Consider the following 18,893-nt stretch of genomic DNA (forward strand, 5'->3'; position numbering starts at 1 on the left):
TCTGCTTCCCCATACTCTGCAGCTGAAGAGACAGGGCCAGAGGTAATTTGGGCAGGGTATCCACCTCTAGGACACAATGTGTAGGGCTCATCACAAGATTCTCTGGAAGCGAAATGAAACCAGATGTGCTGCCGACTGAAACCTGGCACAAAACAGGCAACCCACACAGAGTAGGAGCTGAGGTGTCCTCTCTCCCCTTCCTTACATCTACATACCGGGGGAGACAGCTGGGAGGGAACCCTTCCTGGGTATCAGCCAGCCCTGAGAAGAAAAATACTTCATATGACAAGTTTCAGATCCTGGAAACATAGGGACATACAGATGTGCCAGATGCTAAAGGCATATGGAATACTCAAGGTCACTGACTTGCATATCTGTATGTAGCTGGAGGAAGGTACAGAATATTCCAGCAGGATCTGGAGGCTCTGAAAAAAATCCTCAGATGTGTAACTGTCTTTAGATAAGCCTACACTTTTGGAAGAGAGGTACACCCTGACTTGAACTGGTTGAAAAACGCATCAAAGGAAGAGACCTGCACATACTGGCCAGCCTGACACAGGAGAAGAGGTCACTCGTATTTAATCCAAGCACTAACACAAAGCCACAATAAGCAGTTTTTGGAGTAAAGAACTGACAAGCTTGCTGAACAGCCTGGCCAAGAGCCCAAAAGTCTGATAGCAAACTCAGCACGTGGGTAGACTGTTTAGTGGTTTACAGTCTGTTTATTTCTGCTATGACTTTTGTTCTTGAATAAGTCCTATTCAAGATTCTGCAATACAGAGTCACTGGCAAATGCTGCTGTTGTCCCTGAGAAAATAAAATGGCAGGGGCCACTCATCCCTACAATAAAACCCCCTCTCTGGATGTAGGCATAATTCCCACAAGGTGATGGGAGGGTTGAACATTTGAAGATATTCTCCTGAGGAAGCCAAAAAAGAGAAAAGAAAGGAAGGGCAGCTGGGCTGAGGCAGCCTATGCCAACCCTCTGTGGGACAGAGTCTGTCTGTCAGTACCCTGCCATAACAGGTAGAGTGTCTTGGCTTCCCTTTGCTCACTGTGGAAAAGCTCTTCAAAGACACCTGCAGTCGTGCAGGCAGCACGCTGTTAAGATACTCAGATGTTACCGCCTCCTAGCTGAGCAGATTTTCTAGACTCCACACAAAGCACTCATTTGACTTTCTAAACTGCAATAAAACTGCAATAAAACGCTAGATTTGAAATATGCAAATCCAGAGTTATCTTGCCCCTCAATGGTACGCTATCAGCAAACACAGTTGGCTAGAGAGAAGACAACTCGCCATTCCCTGGAGCAAACTGGCTGGATGGATTTAAGTACCACACATATTTGTGAGGGGTTTTTTACCTACTTTATGAGAAGATAACAAGGTAAGCAGAGGAAACAGAAGGAAAAGCTGAAAACCAGTTAATTGTTCAGCTGTCAACATGGGGTCCACAATTACTGACTTTCCCTGTAGAAACTTCAGTCATACCAAAGATTACGGACATTCCCCTGGGGCAAAGCAAACATTTTGAAGGTCACGCAATAGCAGAACAGTCACCCAAACTTACATCTTCCCCAGTAAAAGTATTTAGACTCTATCATCCACAATTTAAGCCTATCAACAGCACTGGCTGTGCAGAGGGAAGGGCTTTATGTACCAAAAAGTGCTAATGAGTCATTTAGACTAGCACCTGATTTTTTCATTACAAATATTTCCATTTGGGAATTCTCTAAGATGATTCAAAACTACTTCACTGGCTTTTTATTTCTTGTTTCATGTTCCACTTAACAAACTGCACCTGTCTTGCAATTCTGACAAGTAGCCCTGATGTCAGTAACGTTATTCTGGCAGATGAGGCTTTAGGTTCTTAACCTACTTAAAAATAATTCATTATTAACATTTAGGAAGAAATATCACAGAGGCATTTCCTGGTAGGCTACATGTAAGTGCTGCCATCAACCATGAGCATCACCGAGGCATTTTAATTTCATTAGGTAACCGACCAGTTGTTGGGACTCACATATCAATGGATATTTAATTAATCTTTAGAAATAGACAGTTCTGGAAACATTAATGGTATCTGTCACAGAGAGATCACAATTTCTAAAAGGCATATACCTGTTCCAAAATGGTGTTGATTCTGTCTACTTCACAGTCAATTAAGTATCTTTTTTCTTGCCGTCTGTCCATCTCCTCTATAATTCTTCTGAACTCTTGAACATCTTTTATGCTTCCTACAGATCTGGCTGTCACTTGCCAGTTGTTTTGTACTGCTGCTTCCATAATGGCCTGAAGAATGGAAAACCCTGCAGGAGGAAGAGACAGTGCAACTGTTTAAAAACAGAACAAAACCAAGTTTGAATGCTCGACAAAGGGTTCACAAAAACTTGCATCATCCAAAGGGACACAGACTAGCTAACAGCCTGCAAATGCTTCACTACTTCAGAAAGCAACAGTGGAGGGACCAGTTTCTTCTTTCAGCTACGCCACTGTCAAAGTCACTGACTTCAGCAGAATTGCTTGGCGGTATATTGCTGCGAGGCGTATCAGAATCTGTCCAATATATCATATTATGATCCTCTTAGGGATGTTTATAGTCATGCTGGGGATCATGCCAGCTGAGAATAGGAGCCTGCAGCCATTATTTGGCCAAAAAACCATCATCTTGAAGGGCTGGACAGAAGGGGTAATTTGCCTGTGCAGACTGCAGCAATGGGTCATTAACTGGCAGAGATCCAAGCACTGCTCAAGAATGCCAATTAAGTCACTGCACTGGCTATTGAGCCACAGACCACATAATATTTTACTGATATCTTGATTTCAAAAAATGATTTTAAATATGGAGTCTAGCAGCATTAAGCACGCTTTGAATGCTTTTGTTAAAGTAATACCAACTCATTTAGCAGCCTCAACAGAGGAGAGAAGCCGCACAGAATAACCAAAGACTGCACAGTGAGAAATCATAAAGCAAACAGCTTTTCATCTCTTGTGAACAGCCATGCAGACAGGACCCAAGTCCCTAAGTGAAAGGTGGTGGAACTGAGAATGGTGATCTTCAAGTCATGCTATCTAGGAGTCATCAGACATTGATGTGCATCCCTTTATTAGCTGGGAATTTGGTGAATTACCTATTTTGATTCAGGAAATTAAAATTTTTTCATAGTTCTAATTGTTTCATGTCTGGATTGATGTCAATCAAAGACAGAGGTCATCTACTTCAAGCACACACAGTGGTCTCCAGAGGAGTTTCTTTCATCAGAAGCGTCAATGTGCACTGTGCTTCTGTCCAGATAATTTATTTGTAAAACTTTCAATCCAATCATTTAGTCATACTGTGGATTTCTTATCCATAGCCAGATTTTAAAAGTGCACAAACACATAAACATACAGGATCAACAATCAATTGTGCTTTTTGATAACTAGACCCTATGCTTCTGAAACTGAAATGAGTTTGAGCTACAGAGGAACAGCATGTTCACTGCTTCAAATTATACCTATAGCTACTCTGAACTTGGATATCATTGTAGGTAACTGAGGACTGTGCCGCAGTGTGATCTTCTGTAGCCTGCTGTAAATCCGTAGTGGCTTTCTGAAGCCAGAGGAGCTGCATCATTACCTCATTACAGACACAAACAAGGAACGAATGTGATTTTCTAGACTGCAATTAGATTATTACAATTTACCATGTGACTTCCTTAAGTTTTACTCAAATGCCCTCACTTTACCCATGCAGCCGCCTTGGTTCTTAACGCTTGTCTTTGTATGAATGCACTTTACTATCCCATGAAAGGTGGTGACAATTAATACATACGCTGGTTGGGAATTCTTTCTGGCATCTTCTTTCCCCTGAGACTATTGAAAGAGAGGCATTTACATATGAACTCAGTCTTCCTTAACATCATATTTTACAAAAATGGCTGTGATGCCTGTGACAGCACTGTGATCCCATTACATGTAGGAGGAAGATCTAAGCCTAAGATACTTGTTTCACTGCAAACAAGGAATTCTGATGTGGGAACATAAACACCACTAATGGGGACTTAGAAATGCTTTGTGTACAAAGATGTGCTTTTAAAAAAATATGATTTCACCAAGTAATGAATATTTACCACTTTGTTTCATCATTCATATATTGTCTAAGCATGAACCTTGAGCTTGCTGTAAACAACAGAAAACAGTCCATGAGTCTATTTTTTTCACTTCAAATTGAACAAAATGGTGCAACATAATTTAAAAAATGACACTTCAAAAAAAAAATCTGTAGCTCTACTTTATGCTAATATCACATACAAAACTTCTGAATTGCCTTGGGGAAAGAGTGAAAAGACACATGCTGGAGAGCAGATGCCATCAGTTGACTGCCATGCACCCAGCTTCAGTTAACTGTTTGAGTCAGAGCTCACTTTGTCAAACCTTGAATATCTCAGAAGAAAGCTTTTCCTAATTCTGTGCAATTGCATGTTCGTGTGGGTGTGAGCGTGTATGTTTTTGCATGTGTGTGCATTAGCAGTTGCCATTTCAAGAAAGAGAAGGGCAAAGTTACTCAGCAGCCTTTCTCCTAGACATGAAAATACAATTACAGTTATCTTACTGTGAAGTTCCAGAGCTTCAGCATCTCTGTCTTCTCTACCTCATGTTTCTCCTTGTCACACCAAGTCTTTACAGTCACAGTCCCCTCTCCCTTTGCCAGGTCTTGGAATCCTCTCTATGGTCACTGTGCCATGCCAGCTCACCTCTCTTGGGCTCGCTCCCTCCCATCCTCACTTTGAGAGGTAGCATTTGCCCCTCCTGCTTGTTAGGCCAGCCCTCTGACAACATTTACAAAGCCCACTCCCCCTGCTTTACAAAAGCATGGTTCAATCCTCCTGCTCACAGGAAAGCAGGATCCTCTCATTTTTGCAAACACGTGTTCCTTGTTCCCAACCTCCGATCCCTCTCCATGCCTATTGCCTTCAGCCCATTTACCACCTTTTACATTGCTACCCATTATGTGGTATTTCTGTAAACAACATGTTCCAGGCTCCAGATGTACTCTGCCATTAAGAGAGCTGTTATATAAGTAGTGTGATTGTTTAAATAAAAGGACCATTTTATCTTCAAATGTGCATTTTTCTTTCTCCTTAGCATAACAATGCAAGCTGTGATAGTTCGGGGGCACTGCCTACGTAAGGAATGAGGGCATTATTTTCTCTATTCGATGCATGTCAATGACCAGACCTTCACATGGAGCTTTTCCATTCCCTATCCTACAGTAAACACTCTGTGCAAAAGCTCTACAGGAGATGCTTGCCCCAGAGCAGCCCAGAGGTGCTGAATTCTCCTGGGTGCCTCTCATCCCATTCACCCTAAAGGAAACCAGCCAGCCATGGAAACTATCTCTACCTTGTAGTCTTTCTATGGTCTGTATCAGTCCTAAAGACTAAAAGACTGGTAATTCACCACAGGTCTGTGAAAAATCATAGGATCAGAATAGTTAGGGTTGGAAAGGACCTTAAGATCATCTAGTTCCAACCCCCCTGTCATGGGCAGAGACACCTCACACTAAACGATGCCACCCAAGGCCTCGTCCAACCTGGCCTTGAGCACTGCCAGCGACAGAGCATTCACAACCCCCCTGGGCAACCCATTCCAGTGCCTCACCACCCTAACAGGAAAGAATTTCCTCCTTATATCCAATCTAAACTTCCCCTGTTTAAGTTTTAACCCGTTACCCCTTGTCCTATTGCTACAGTCCCTAATGAAGAGTCCCTCCCCAGCATCCCTATAGGCCCCCTTCAGATATTGGAAGGCTGCTATGAGGTCTCCACGCAGCCTTCTCTTCTCCAGGCTGAACAGCCCCAACTTTCTCAGCCTAAGCCCCAATTTTCTCAGCCTATTAATGAAATGCTTTCATTAATACTGCTGCCAGTTTATACTACTCGATAAAGCCAAAAAATATTAGATATGGCAAGAAAAACTGACATCCTCCCAGAAGATGACAGCAGTGTGATTGTCCAAAACCAGGTTCATAACACCACTACTAAAATTCAAAGGTTGTTCATTCTATTGTCAGTAATGCAAATACAGACCACAGGAAAAATTCATTCAGACCCCAATTTGATCTTTTTACCTCTTTTGTTTTAGTCATACCTTGGATGTGAAAAAGCAGCAGGATGGAAGGCATGCATTTTCCTGGGAGCACTGCTTTTGAGGCTAGCTCATCTGATGGCATCACATCCCTTCACTGCACTGTTATTAACATGTTGGCGTAACTGATTTACAGATATGTCTGGTCACATGATGGTGATGTCCATACTTGTCAGGTCATGCCACAGACCCATATTACGATATGGTCCCTTTTAGCCAACTACTGGGGAGGGGTTGCTCCTGTGATCTCTGAATGCAATCTCACAAGACAATCTGATCTGCACAGACTAAAAGCAGAGACAATCCCAGCCTTTACATTCAAATGTGTCATTGTCTGGCTTATTCTTGAGATATTGATGATTTAAAAGACCTAACCCTCATTCTGAACAGTCTGCAAAATTACTGGGCTGGAGGCAGATATAGTAATAAAACTAGAACAAAACAAGTGCCCAGGTCACCTCTCAGTGAGCTGAAGCAAGTATTTTGAGATCTGCTGACTGAAGCTTGCAAAGAAGGCAAATACTCAGTGAAAATTTCCCTCAAAGCAGGGAAATGTAATTTGTTGCCATGCTATCTTTGTAGTTCAAACAACCCAGACAGAATTACATTCTAGGCAGCCCTTGCTGCAGCTAGACAAAGACACGAATTCACAGTTATCTTCATACTTCTGCCAGGGAAGCAAAGCCTGTACCTCAGTCTTTCAGATCATCCCTTTGATACAAGCATCTCTCAACTGACCCTACTAACACAGGTGAAGAGGATATTGCAGTCTTTTGCATCTATGAAAGCCCATGAAACCTTTCCCACACCCATGTAAGCAAAATGTGTCCGAGCAGTGTTCTCAGCTGTATGAAATTCTATGTACTATATCATTGAACTTACTCTCGTTTAAGTAACAGCAATCATTAATGTGTCATGAATAAATGACCACACTGGAACATCTGAGCCCTTAGAACTCGCACCAAAGTACTTACTGACAAAAAATTACCGCCTATGTAAATCTCTCTTTCCCTGAGTGTTCCTGATAAGATTTTGAACTGCAGCCTCCTATTAGAAAAGAAATAGCATTTCCTTGAATTCCCTCTTTCTTTTGCCTTGCTGAGTGCCAAAGATCATTGAGGGGTATATTTTCTTGGAACGCAGCATGCTTGTGCAAGCTGAATGAACATCAGCTCTAATCTGAATACTTGTGTTTTGAGCTATGCTTCTGGGACACGACATGAAGAACTAAGCTTCTGGCCTATAAATGAACTTCTGGGATTTAAGTGAGGAGCTGTGTTTGACAAGGGTACAATGAACTCACCAAAAGGAGGCCATCACAGCAAGTGTTTTCCCAAGACAAATACAAATTCTACAATGCCAGCTTACATTTCAAGAGCACCAGAGGTCTCAAGTTGAGAAATTCTTGGATATTCTGTGTGTTTGGCACTGAGCCTAGCAAACAGATCAACATGTCAGCATGAGTAAAAAACAACTAGCCAACCCAAAACACTCCCCATCACTCAAAATCCAAACCTGTCAGGCAAGTATGCTTTACATCACTTACGTCTACTTAACGATTTTATAGTAAGGGAAGAAGCAAGGAACAAGCTACCACATTAGTCACCAGTAAGAGATGCAGCAGATGCCTCGTGCACTGGAGTGCTCTATGAGTCTAACACCTGTAAATTCAAATTATTAAATTAAAATGTAATAACTGCATTCTATCTGTTCCTGACCTGATCACATCTATGTGGTAACCAGCACGTAAAGTGTTACACTCCACTGTTCTGGTAATGGACAACCTTCTATTCCATGTAGTAAACACACTCTAATGTTATTTTCTGCTTTCTCTATTTAGTAAAGCTCTAGTTTCCCCTGCACATATATTACATTATTGCAACCTGTCTCCATAAACAGAGAAACCTACACAAATAGGTATGGCAGCTTTGTTGAGTAAATGTGAGCTTGCCTGGCTCTGAGGGAGCATTCACAGGAACTGTATAGTCCACATTTGCTTAGGATGGGACACAGCTAAATACACACGAATTCAGATCTGATTAATACAAGTAAAAGACTTTTTTCCTCTTTTTTTACATGGCTCTTTCTGTATGCATTTCACCTTGATCTGGTCTTTCATAACAACCTTGCATCTAACTCACCCCTCATTTTACTCAAGTTTTAGGTCAGTGCAACTCCAGTGTTTCTGAATGAAGCTGTGCTAGTGTAAAATGAGTAACGTAGTAAGAGATCAAAGAGTACAATAATCAAGGGCAGACATAAAGATGCTGTAAGCAATGCTGTCACTTCCGTAAAGGGACTTACTCATATGACTTTCACAATGATGTGGGCAAGTGTAGGACAGATAGGTACACCTCAATGCAACAATATGATCCAAAGTTTATCAAAAGAGCTGTGTTCTAGTTTCAGCTTTGCTATGCAAATATTTATTTAAATAATTTCCAAGGGAATAACAATTGTCTGATTATAGCTTCTGGATGCAGACAGGTAACAAAACAGATGAGATGAGAACACTTTAAAACCAGAGTATGTTCTGCTTGAGGAAAATAAAACATGTAAACAATTGTGCAGAGAAGGCAGAAGAATTAGCACAGAAAATCAGAGAACGGAATAATGTATTCTGAGAAGTGACAGAAGGTGAAGAGCACTTTGTTGTGCAGTGGGCGTAGGCTGTAGGGTATCCTCTGTGTACTTATTAAGAACTCTTGATACTGATGCTATCAGAAAGCTGACAGAGGTAGTAGTCTGGTAGTAGGGCATTCTGTCACCAGGGAATGCTGAGATCTGGGAGATATGGGCCTAGGAGTAGTGGAGAGCCCTCCCAAGGGGAAACCTTTGTTACATGCAAATGACAAAACTATAAAACTACATTAATATTAAAAATAACCAACTTCCAGCCTTTAGGAGATCTGAATTAAAAAAAAAATAAAGTTAAACTGCTTAAGTATAGAGAGATTTCATCTGTGAAGCTCTACATTATGTCCAGTCTGCCCAGCACAGCTGAAAATCTAAAACTATGCAGTAAGAATATGTGGTTGCACATACAGTGGGATGCAAATCCAAGGAGTTCAATTCCAATGATATTCCTGCCCAACACCCTGAGTGCCCTAAATTCTCCAGCAAGGACATGCTCCAATTGACATCAGCAAAATTAAAATAAACCATTTGCTGAGTACAGCTCTGCATCCTCTTGGTATTGGGAAAGTAACACCGTAACTGTAGTATGATATCATAGCCTTGCTAGATGCAGCCTTTTATAGCAGCCTTTTTCCATTCTATTCACTTCTGAGCACTTCTATCCCATGACCACACTATTTTGCAGCCTCACATTCTGCCTCATGTATGGAGCAAGCTAGAAGGAGTCCATACCAAGCCCTCCTTCTTGCAAGAGTCCAGCCTACTGCTGAAGAGCATCTGAATGGTATAATCTGAATAGTAATTTCTTTTGGTAAAAAAGAACAAACCAAGATACACAGGTATTACCAACCACTTCCTTCAGACCATTAGAGGTAGGTTTCCTAATTAACTACTCCTGTTCACTGGTTACTGAAGAAATTAGAGCCAGCCATAATCCTCCTAATGTCACATGCCATGAAACTGACCATAGTGAGATCCTTTGGACTTAGGCTGTCCTAAATTCAGGCGTATTTGAAAGACTCACAGTTTCTCTTCATAATTTAAAGATGCCATGTCATTTCTCCATTTGCAATATGTGTGGAAATCACTGGAAGAAAATACATAAAAGAATGAAGTTCTGCAAGGCGTCATGATGCACGTACTACTCACAATCTTTACCTGCAATTGAAAAACTAAAAGAACAAAAATCCCAATGTGTTGACTAGCACTCAACTGATGAGGCTAATTACTGCGTGTTAAAAATACATATCTAATTGTGTTTACGTATTTATCTCAGCAAAAAGATTCTAATTAGGAATCACAAAGTTAGCAATTATCAGGCTGAAAAAGAAAACCTAACTTGTCTGCAAAACAACTGTAGAACATTTCATGTGAAGCCAGTTCTAGAAGGGAAAGCTTATAATAACCAAAATCAGAGCATGTGCAGATCCTACAGGACATGGAAAATTTAACTCATCTTTTGGTGACAATACTGACTTTGAGGAGATATATTTGGCTTATCAGATGACTTGGAGAAAAACAGGAAATAAAAAGCCACCTGATAAATAACGGAGCAGTGCGCTGCTTCTCAGGGATGAGCCAAGCTGTTGAACCACCTTTCTCGAGGCTTGACTGTGGCTGGTCTGAGTGAGGTGGTGTAATGAACACAGGCATCATTTCAGAAACAAAAGGTCTGGTCCTGTGTATAACATTAACGCTTACCTTCCTGGTGGCACTGATACGGATTTTCTTCCTCTCTTCCACAGGCCTGCAAAACTCCTGGTGTACCTCTGCCTTAATGACACATTGGAGCCTAGCTTAATTGTTTCAGAAGTACATCCTACCTGTGTCTGTAGCTCCCCCAGAGCCATCTACACTTAATACAAAGCAGGGCACATCACACAAAATGTTTTAGTGTGATTCAGCTTTCAGAAAATCCTTTCAAAGACGTTAATCATGTTAACAACTCTAAATGCTCAAAGCACAGAAAATTAACAGATTTATTATCAACATTCCCATATGAAATAGGCAAATAATAAATTTGCCATAGAATAAAAAGTTATCTGGCCTATCCTAGACAGAGAATGAGTAATACAGCCAATTTTCAAATTCAGGTTCTCCTGATTCCTATCTAGATTTATTTTTATTTCAAACAGTCACATAGTTGAGCATATACTTTTAAAGATTTCTATACTGCCGACAAACAGCTAGCCGCTGAAATGATATAGTAAAAACATCAGTATGGTATCTCAGAATACATTTTCTTCCTATCTTATTTTCCAGACTAAGCTGGATAGTTACTTAGCTGCCAGTGAACTGGGATACTGATGGAGAGCATTATTTATTATTCCAGGTAAATTTGCACAATACGATTACAAATAGAATTAAAAAGGAAAGTATTGTGTGGAATTATCTCAGAAAGGCAATAAAAATGAAATCTTTTTTAAGCTTAAATAACTTTTTTCTTTTTCTTTTTTCCTTTTTTCTTTTTTTTTTTAGCCAAAAGAGAGTATTAGTGGATTATTCTGTTGTAGGCAGGAAATGCTCTGGGAAAAGGAAATCTAGACTCTTATCAACAGCACAGGATTTTGAAAATAGCTAAAACTTGGCCTCACATATCACTGCATTCATCTCAAGAGCTAAAAATGCAATTTTAATGTGTGCTGCAACCTTAAAATTATTGATAACACAAGTTAATTCTTTGCCATGATATGTATAGGGTTTTTAGCTTGAGCATGCGAGAGTATTGCTGACTGCCTTCTCATGAGAACATGTCTGGAACTGCTGAGTCTAAAAAAATGTTAAATATTATTCCTTTGAAGAAACAATCACAGGAGATTATGGTAATCGGAGCATGAATTGATATACATATTCATCACAAAAAGACCCTGAATTCACCTCAGATAAATGTCTTGTAAAAAAGAATATGCTGGTTGAATGCCCTCAAACATAGTAAAATTATTCTTTCTATCTGACCTTCAGTCAATCATGTTAGAAAAAGATTTATTCCTCTCCTTAACCTTTATCTACACTTTTTGTTTCTCAAACTACCTGACCAAACAAATCTTTTGCCTCTGAGAATTTTCATTAACAGATGCTATCAGCCTTTCAAAGTCTCTCTTCATCAACATCTCACCCTTTGGTATCCAGCATTTTAATTGCCCTTGCAGCTGGAATGTGTCTCATGTTTCAACCTATAAGTTAATTTCCTTTTATTTATTCAGAATACTAAAAAAAATATAGCAATCAAAGGGTGAGTACCCTTTAAAAAATATTTTGAAATTTAAATGAGTTTTTATGATAATATAAATGATAATTTATGGATCTATACTCAAGAGTCTGCATGTGTGTTTCTTTTTAGTCACTCAGTTGGCTATTTCTGCCTTTTTCTTCTGCCAATGGCTAGTAACAAGGAGCTTTTATATAGCACTATTACCTATATACCTATACCACAGTGTATATACGGTGGTGCGGTCAATAAACTGGAGGGGAAGGATGCCATTGGAGAGATGGGCCCATGCAAGCCTCATGAATGTCAACAAGGTCAAGTGCATGGTCCTATACCTGGGTTGGACAAGGGGGAATGAGGGTAGATTTAGATTAAATATTAGGAAGAAAGTATTTACTGTGAGGGTGTTGAAGCTCTGGCACAGGTTGCCCAGAGAAGCTGTGGCTGTCCCATCCCTGGCAGTGTTCAATGCCAGGTTGAAAGCAGCTTTGAGCAACCTGGGTCTTTACCTGCTATTGAAGAAGGAGACTAAAGTGGAAACAATGTCTTGCTTTTATTATTCAACCTTATAATCCTATTTGAATATTAGAGGTCTCGTCCATTGCATCAAAAAGCATTACAAGTTTTAGCATTAGCTACCCCTTCTCTGTTAACAGACAGGATATTTTTTGGCTGCTGCTTTCTATTTCACAACTTCTATATACAGGGGTTGGAGCTAGTACCATTAGATGGGAAAAAAAAAAAAAACCAAACAAAACCAACCAGATTTAAGCATCTGTGGTCAGTTACTGAATATGCTATTCCTGATTTAGCTCAGGAAGGCAGCTCAAATGAAATACTAGTCTGGATTATATAGTACTGTGCAGACATTTCAGCATAAATATGTACTAAGTAGAGACAGGAATGTGATTCAGAAGCTTAGCTCTGGCTTCACCTCCAAGTTTCATTGTGCTCAGTTGGGGAAGGGCAGGAGAGCTTTCCTGGAGTTGGCTCCATACACCAGCAAGGGTTGGGCTTCAAATCCACACTTTTCTACAGCATCCAAGTGGGTTTGTGACTACAAAAGTCCCTCTTCCAGGACATTTTTCCCATGGATCTTGTTCCCCCTCCCTCTTCCCATGATGCAAACCGATTCATTTTTTGCACAGGAAGACACAGAGCAATTTTGTTCAAAAAAACCAAACCAACCAACCAACCAAAAACCCACCTGAAAAAAGTATCATTTCCTAAGCATCAGCAGAGTTTGTCTAATTTACTGCTTTGGTAATTGATGGTTTAGAAATACAAGCATGAGAAACCAGAGTGAAGGAGTAACCTATATGACTTCAAAGGCAATTTCAGCAGAAGCTCAACGTTACCATATTTGAACACCTTGGGCAAAAACTGGTCCTGCACATAAAGGACCTGCTGATAGACAGGCATATACCCTCAAAATTTGTCCCAGATTAGCATAACGGAAGCATGTACTTCTGGATTACCATGAACACAGAACGGTATCAATATAAGGTTATGCAGCCTTCAAGAGCTAATGGCCACTGGATCTTCATTAACTGCTGCTGGACTATACACCCATACATGTCCATGAACACACAGCAAAATCATGGAACACAAAATCATGTTTCTTAGCTTTATATTATCAATAAACATTAACAACAACAACAACAAAATCTTGTTCTTGCATGTGCACATGATAATGATTCTGTTAAATGATCTAGATGTGGTAGTAACTGGAGCATTTAAAATGACTAACACTTTTGTGTATGATCCTCTCAGAAATGGGCTCACTTCACAGTAAAATAGGTAAAATCTTTTCATAGATAAAATTTTCAGAGGTATGCGTCTTTCATTTTCAAAAGTGACGGGGTAGGAGGATAGGAATAGACTTTCAAAGGCAATTAAGATGCAGACGCTGAAGAACCTCAGCAGGTGGGGTACCTGCACTCCACTGACTTAAATGGCAGCCAGGCACAGATCCCATTGAGTTGCTTTTCCCAATGTGACCATGTGTATGTTGAAACCCAAAATACTGCTGAAAGACCTGTCCTGTGTGCCTTTGGAAATCACTTATGAAAATAGGTGATTCTCAGAATATGTACTCTGTGGCCTGCTTAAAAAGTGGCACAGAATTCTCTACAGAATACACTGCTAATTAGTTATTTCATTGCAACATGCTCAACAAGTGCACAGATAAGGACTGCCTGACTAAATGGGATGTACACATATCTGAGACTGACTATCAAGTATTCACTTGAAGAAGAAAAGGGAGATACAAAATTCCCCTCCAAGGCTGCAAAGTGGTAGAGTACCTGTTACAAAAGGAAGGGGTTGCATGTAAACTGCAAACTCCTTGTTTTCATAGTTTCAAACTAAATCATTAATGTTTTCTCAGAGCTGTTTTGTAAAATTAGGAAGCTGTAACAAACACATCCCGGAGATCAGTCAGCCTCAGTAGTCAAATTATGTTGAGGCTTGTACCCAATTATGCTGCCATTTTAAATACTATTATTTAAAATGTTTATATGCTATTTGAATATTCAATCTAATATTTAATGAAACAAAGGAACTCTTCTATCCCATTTGTTTTGATATTATACTGATGCATGGCTACTCTTCCATGACTCCAAAGCCTCCCAAATCTGATTGCATGGTTAGCAAACTACAATGATAAAATATGCATAAAGTTCAGTATTAGCCAATCTGAAGGAGAAACTATAGAGTGGATGGTACACAGAGCTAGGAGCACAAGCACTGGTAGTTCTCATCACTCAGCTTGCCGTTACTGTAGTCGTTCAGGCAGAGAAAGATTTCATAAAACAAGGGAGGTCCCTGGTATATAGAGTTGAAAGGTTTCAAGTGTTCTGTGGAAATCAATACTTCAAAATACGAGGGTCTCACTCCACTACTGCCCTCCTTCAGTAGGGTGGCACTTGTTTAGTCTTAATTTTTGTCCCCACAAGTAACCTAAGGAAGATTTCTTTATTTTAGCACCTTCTGCAGTGTAACTATCACTGTGCAGGTATGGAAAGCAAGGGAAAACCAGGCCGGTCACGCCTGTGAGGAACTGGAATTGACTTCAATAAAAAATTTCCATCTAATCTTACTATTAATGTACAGATGTTCTAGGCTCAAAATATAATGCCTGTGCTTACTCCAGGGAGCTGGTCTCCTCTGATTATACTCAATAAAAACTAACCCTCCCCCTGCAGTGAAATAACACACTAACATCTTTCTTTTTAGAGCAGTAAGCTCTATTATTGCTGTTTCTGGTGGAAAAAAAAGAACAAAAAAGAAAAACAAAACCAAAACCAAGTGCATTTATAAAATGTATAAATACTGCGTTATTATGACCATGCAATATACTACAGCACATCAAGAGATCAAGAATCACAATCTAACTGTACTGCCACACTTAATAGCTTTCGCTGAGGTTTAGCTCTCAATGCCAGATTTTCTTGCTCGCTGTTTGGAGCATGTCCCATCACTTCACTGATTCCTCTTTTAATGCAGCACAAGTTTTGTCCCTGTTTTCAAAGGTCTACACTGTGCACCTATGGCCAAAGAAGAAAGGGTAAATTTGAATCCAAATTATAATCTCTTAGGAGTCACAGAGATCAGTTCATGGCAAACAGACATGAGATTCCAGCAACATGGGAAATTCTAATACCCTAGACAGATGTCACATTGATTTCTCTAGGGATTTTGAATGGAGCTGAATATCTCATATGGCACAGGAAAGACTTTCCTCACTACCAGACATTTGTGTTTTCTTACTTGATTTTTCTCTGAAATAAACATTCATTACTGGCAATGTGAGAAAGTTTTCACTCCCTACTGAAGCTTCATTTCCTGCATCCTTCACATAGTTTCTTAGAACAATATTGAGCATGATCTTCACACACACACCTTTTCCACACACACCTTTAACACCGTGGTGCCATGGGATTGCCTTGTAACTCCCAGTGAGCTTCTGCACCAGCAGCTGTCTTTCAAAGACTAACTTAAATTTTCATCTTGGCCTCTGAAGACAAAAACTGGGGCTTCTCTCTCTGAATTCCAGAATACCATTAACGGAACAAAGAAAGGTGGGAGATGAAGCCTCTGATGTGGCAGCACTCAGACTGCATTGAAGCAGTTGCTCCAAACTCAGGTGGAATGTGGTAGAAGCCATCTTTCCTTTACTTTGCTGGCTATACAGGCTGCATCCCTCTACACTGAAGAGCAAATAACAACTGCACCACCTATACCTGACATACACATACTGACCTCAACGATGTACTGCTGAAAAGCTATCACAAATGTTCTTTCTCCCAATAGTCACATGGTTAATACACTTCATTTCTTTGGAAAGAATCCCGAGGAAAAAAAAGGGACACATCTGAAAAGACAAAATACTGCTATGGTGCCTTTTTTTTCCCTTTTGGCCAGAGGCCATGCAATTCTTTTCTGGCTGGCTTGTTCTGTCACAAACAGAATGACCTTTATTGAATGGTCAGCAAATGTGACGGTTTTAACAGAGCAACTGTTGCAGTGAAACTGAGGCACCATGATTGTAACCTTGCCCACAGAAGGTAGAGGCTCCATTGTCAAGGTAGAGGGTATTGTCAAAGCAACTAAAAGTAGCTGAATGCAACAACCCAATTAACAAAACAAGTACAACTCATGCCTAAAGTCTCTTCGAGGCATCATTACTAAACAAGACCCCAATGTATCAAGGCTTGCCTTTTCAACTACGCATTTATATTAACTGCAGAAGAAAAAGGTTAAAATTACCTTGCAATCTGACTTCATCAAAAAGACCAGACTTCTGGAAGAAGTCCCTTCTCCTTGTAACACTGTGGCAGAGCTGGTTGCTAGAACCCAATAGTATGCAGTGGTCCTTTATTGTCTGGGCCACAACTGATAGAAGAGACACCAACTTCTTAATCCTCTACAAGGAGTACAAAAAGGTTTGCTTTCCTGGCAGGGGAATTTTTTGTTATTTAGCTTAATGGATTTTGGAGCCTTTATCCTGTTGGTTATGTTTTTTTGCTTTGAAAACGGAATACAACAAAGGAAAAAGGTCTCATCAGCTTTAACGGGATTGCTAGCCTAGTATTGCAAGGACTAGCATAAGAATGAACAATATATGCCATCAGGGCTAAGAGATAAGACAGCCTCAACACTAGATATTGTCTAGGTTCATCTACTCTATCTGCAAAAACACTCTCGCCACTAGAAGATGTAACTGTACCGTGGCCTCATTTGACTCCTGTGGTGCCACAGCACTATCCATCTTCGGTATGAGACAAGACAAAAAGAGATTAGGCTGACTGTCTGGTAAGTACCATGCAAGAAATATGACAGCAAGCAAACCTGACTGCTTCTTGTCTGATGGTTCTTGTGGCTGGGTAGAACCTATTCTCAGAGCCTCAGCTCTTTACTAGCTCCTCACAATAGACATGGTTCAGACATCTCTTTCCGATTATCATTCCTGATATGAATACAAACTAACACCTGGGGCAAAGGAAAAGCATCTCTCATTTACATGAATAAAATGTTATCATTCATTTTGCTAACTTGTTGCTTAAGTGACCAGTGTTTAAGAAGTCTACAAAAATAACACAATGAACAACATATTACAGTAGGCAAAAGTCACAGGGACAAGACTACACTGAACAGAAAATAAAACAAACATCACAAAGTTTTCTCTGCACCTGAACAATTTTAATCAAAACCTGCTATGTTTGTCCTAGCAAGATGTGTTAATGATAATTTCATGCTTTTTATTCAGGTTATGTTTATAAATATCTACAAATGATCAATGGAAGCCAAATAATTTTATACAATGCAGAAGGGCAATTATTCTGTAATGCAATGACTTTTAAAAATCATTGCTAAATATCCATTTTGCTTTTGCCCAAATTTAACAGGAACATATATTATCAATATGTTTACAATCTCTAAACTATGATCTATTATCATTTAAAGTTATTAAAACAAGCATGGATGATAACAATTGAAGGCAGGTATAGAAATAATTCTAGTCTCAGTAGAATGATACCTTTGTACAGAATAACATGATATAATATTAACTGAGATGTGAAGGTTGCCAAAATAATGTCCCGATACATTTACTGACAGCAAAAAGCAGCGTTGTTTATCTCTGGCTGGTTTTTCTTGTGAAGTGTGGCCATCGGCCACTCTCAAATAAATTAAAAATGTATCGATGCCCTGAATGAGTCACATATGGACAACTAACCTCATTTATATTAGTGTCCCATTAGCAATTACAGCTTCATTAATTCAGTAATAGAGCTGGTGAAGTTTTTTCAATTAACGTTACATTTACTGGAAGAACAGACCTTTAGGAGAGGAGGGGCCCATGGCTACAAGTTAATTTAGGCCAAGTGGAATTTGCATGTCCAGCTGAGAAGAATGAAGTAAAATACTTTTCAAAATGAGAGTTAATGACTTTTACTTTCAAAATCTAACCGAAGATCCAAGTAAAGGTTAGTCTTGAACTAGAATGGCCCAGAAGTTTTGCAGATAAGTGAACTTTTTTTTGCTTTGTCTAAAATGAATTTTGTAATTTCTATTTCACTCAACATTTACCAGTCCTTCTCAGGTTCTACTTGACTTTAACTTCAACAAGACTTTCTTTCTAAGCTTGAATTCTGTCAGCCAGGAGAGAAAATCAACATTTGTACTTATGTTGAAGAATCTAGTGCTATGTTATCACACAGTAAAGCAGAAAGCACTAGAAAGGAAAACAGAAAAGTCTGTGAACATTAACTTCAGAAGGTACCACACCAAGGAATATTCTGTAAAGTACAGTCATTAAAAGACTAAAACAAGCTTTCAGCTTTTCTTTAATAAATATGTCTCTAAAAAACCCTGGAGGATACACAGAAATCATCAGAACATCATTTTTATTAGTTTAT

The 18,893-nt window shown here is 39.6% G+C and overlaps 1 protein-coding gene across 3 annotated transcripts in view; it reads right to left on the reverse strand.

The window, feature by feature from the left end:
- GRIA3 (glutamate ionotropic receptor AMPA type subunit 3) overlaps positions 1 to 18,893 on the reverse strand; it is a 153,637-nt gene that overhangs the window by 85,484 nt on the left and 49,260 nt on the right. For all 3 annotated transcript variants that reach the window (XR_009962548.1, XM_062607471.1, XM_062607470.1), the window contains exon 4: positions 2,121 to 2,308. Coding sequence is in view for 2 of the 3 variants with exons in the window: in XM_062607471.1 (XP_062463455.1) it covers positions 2,121 to 2,308 (188 nt within the window). In the remaining variant the exon portion in view is untranslated. The remainder of the gene's footprint in view (positions 1 to 2,120; positions 2,309 to 18,893) is intronic.

This window comes from Pezoporus occidentalis, unplaced genomic scaffold (genome assembly GCF_034315485.1).
Source record: "Pezoporus occidentalis ecotype Australia unplaced genomic scaffold, CSIRO_AGI_Poc_V1 ctg123, whole genome shotgun sequence".
NCBI classification, from domain to species: Eukaryota; Metazoa; Chordata; class Aves; order Psittaciformes; family Psittacidae; genus Pezoporus; species Pezoporus occidentalis.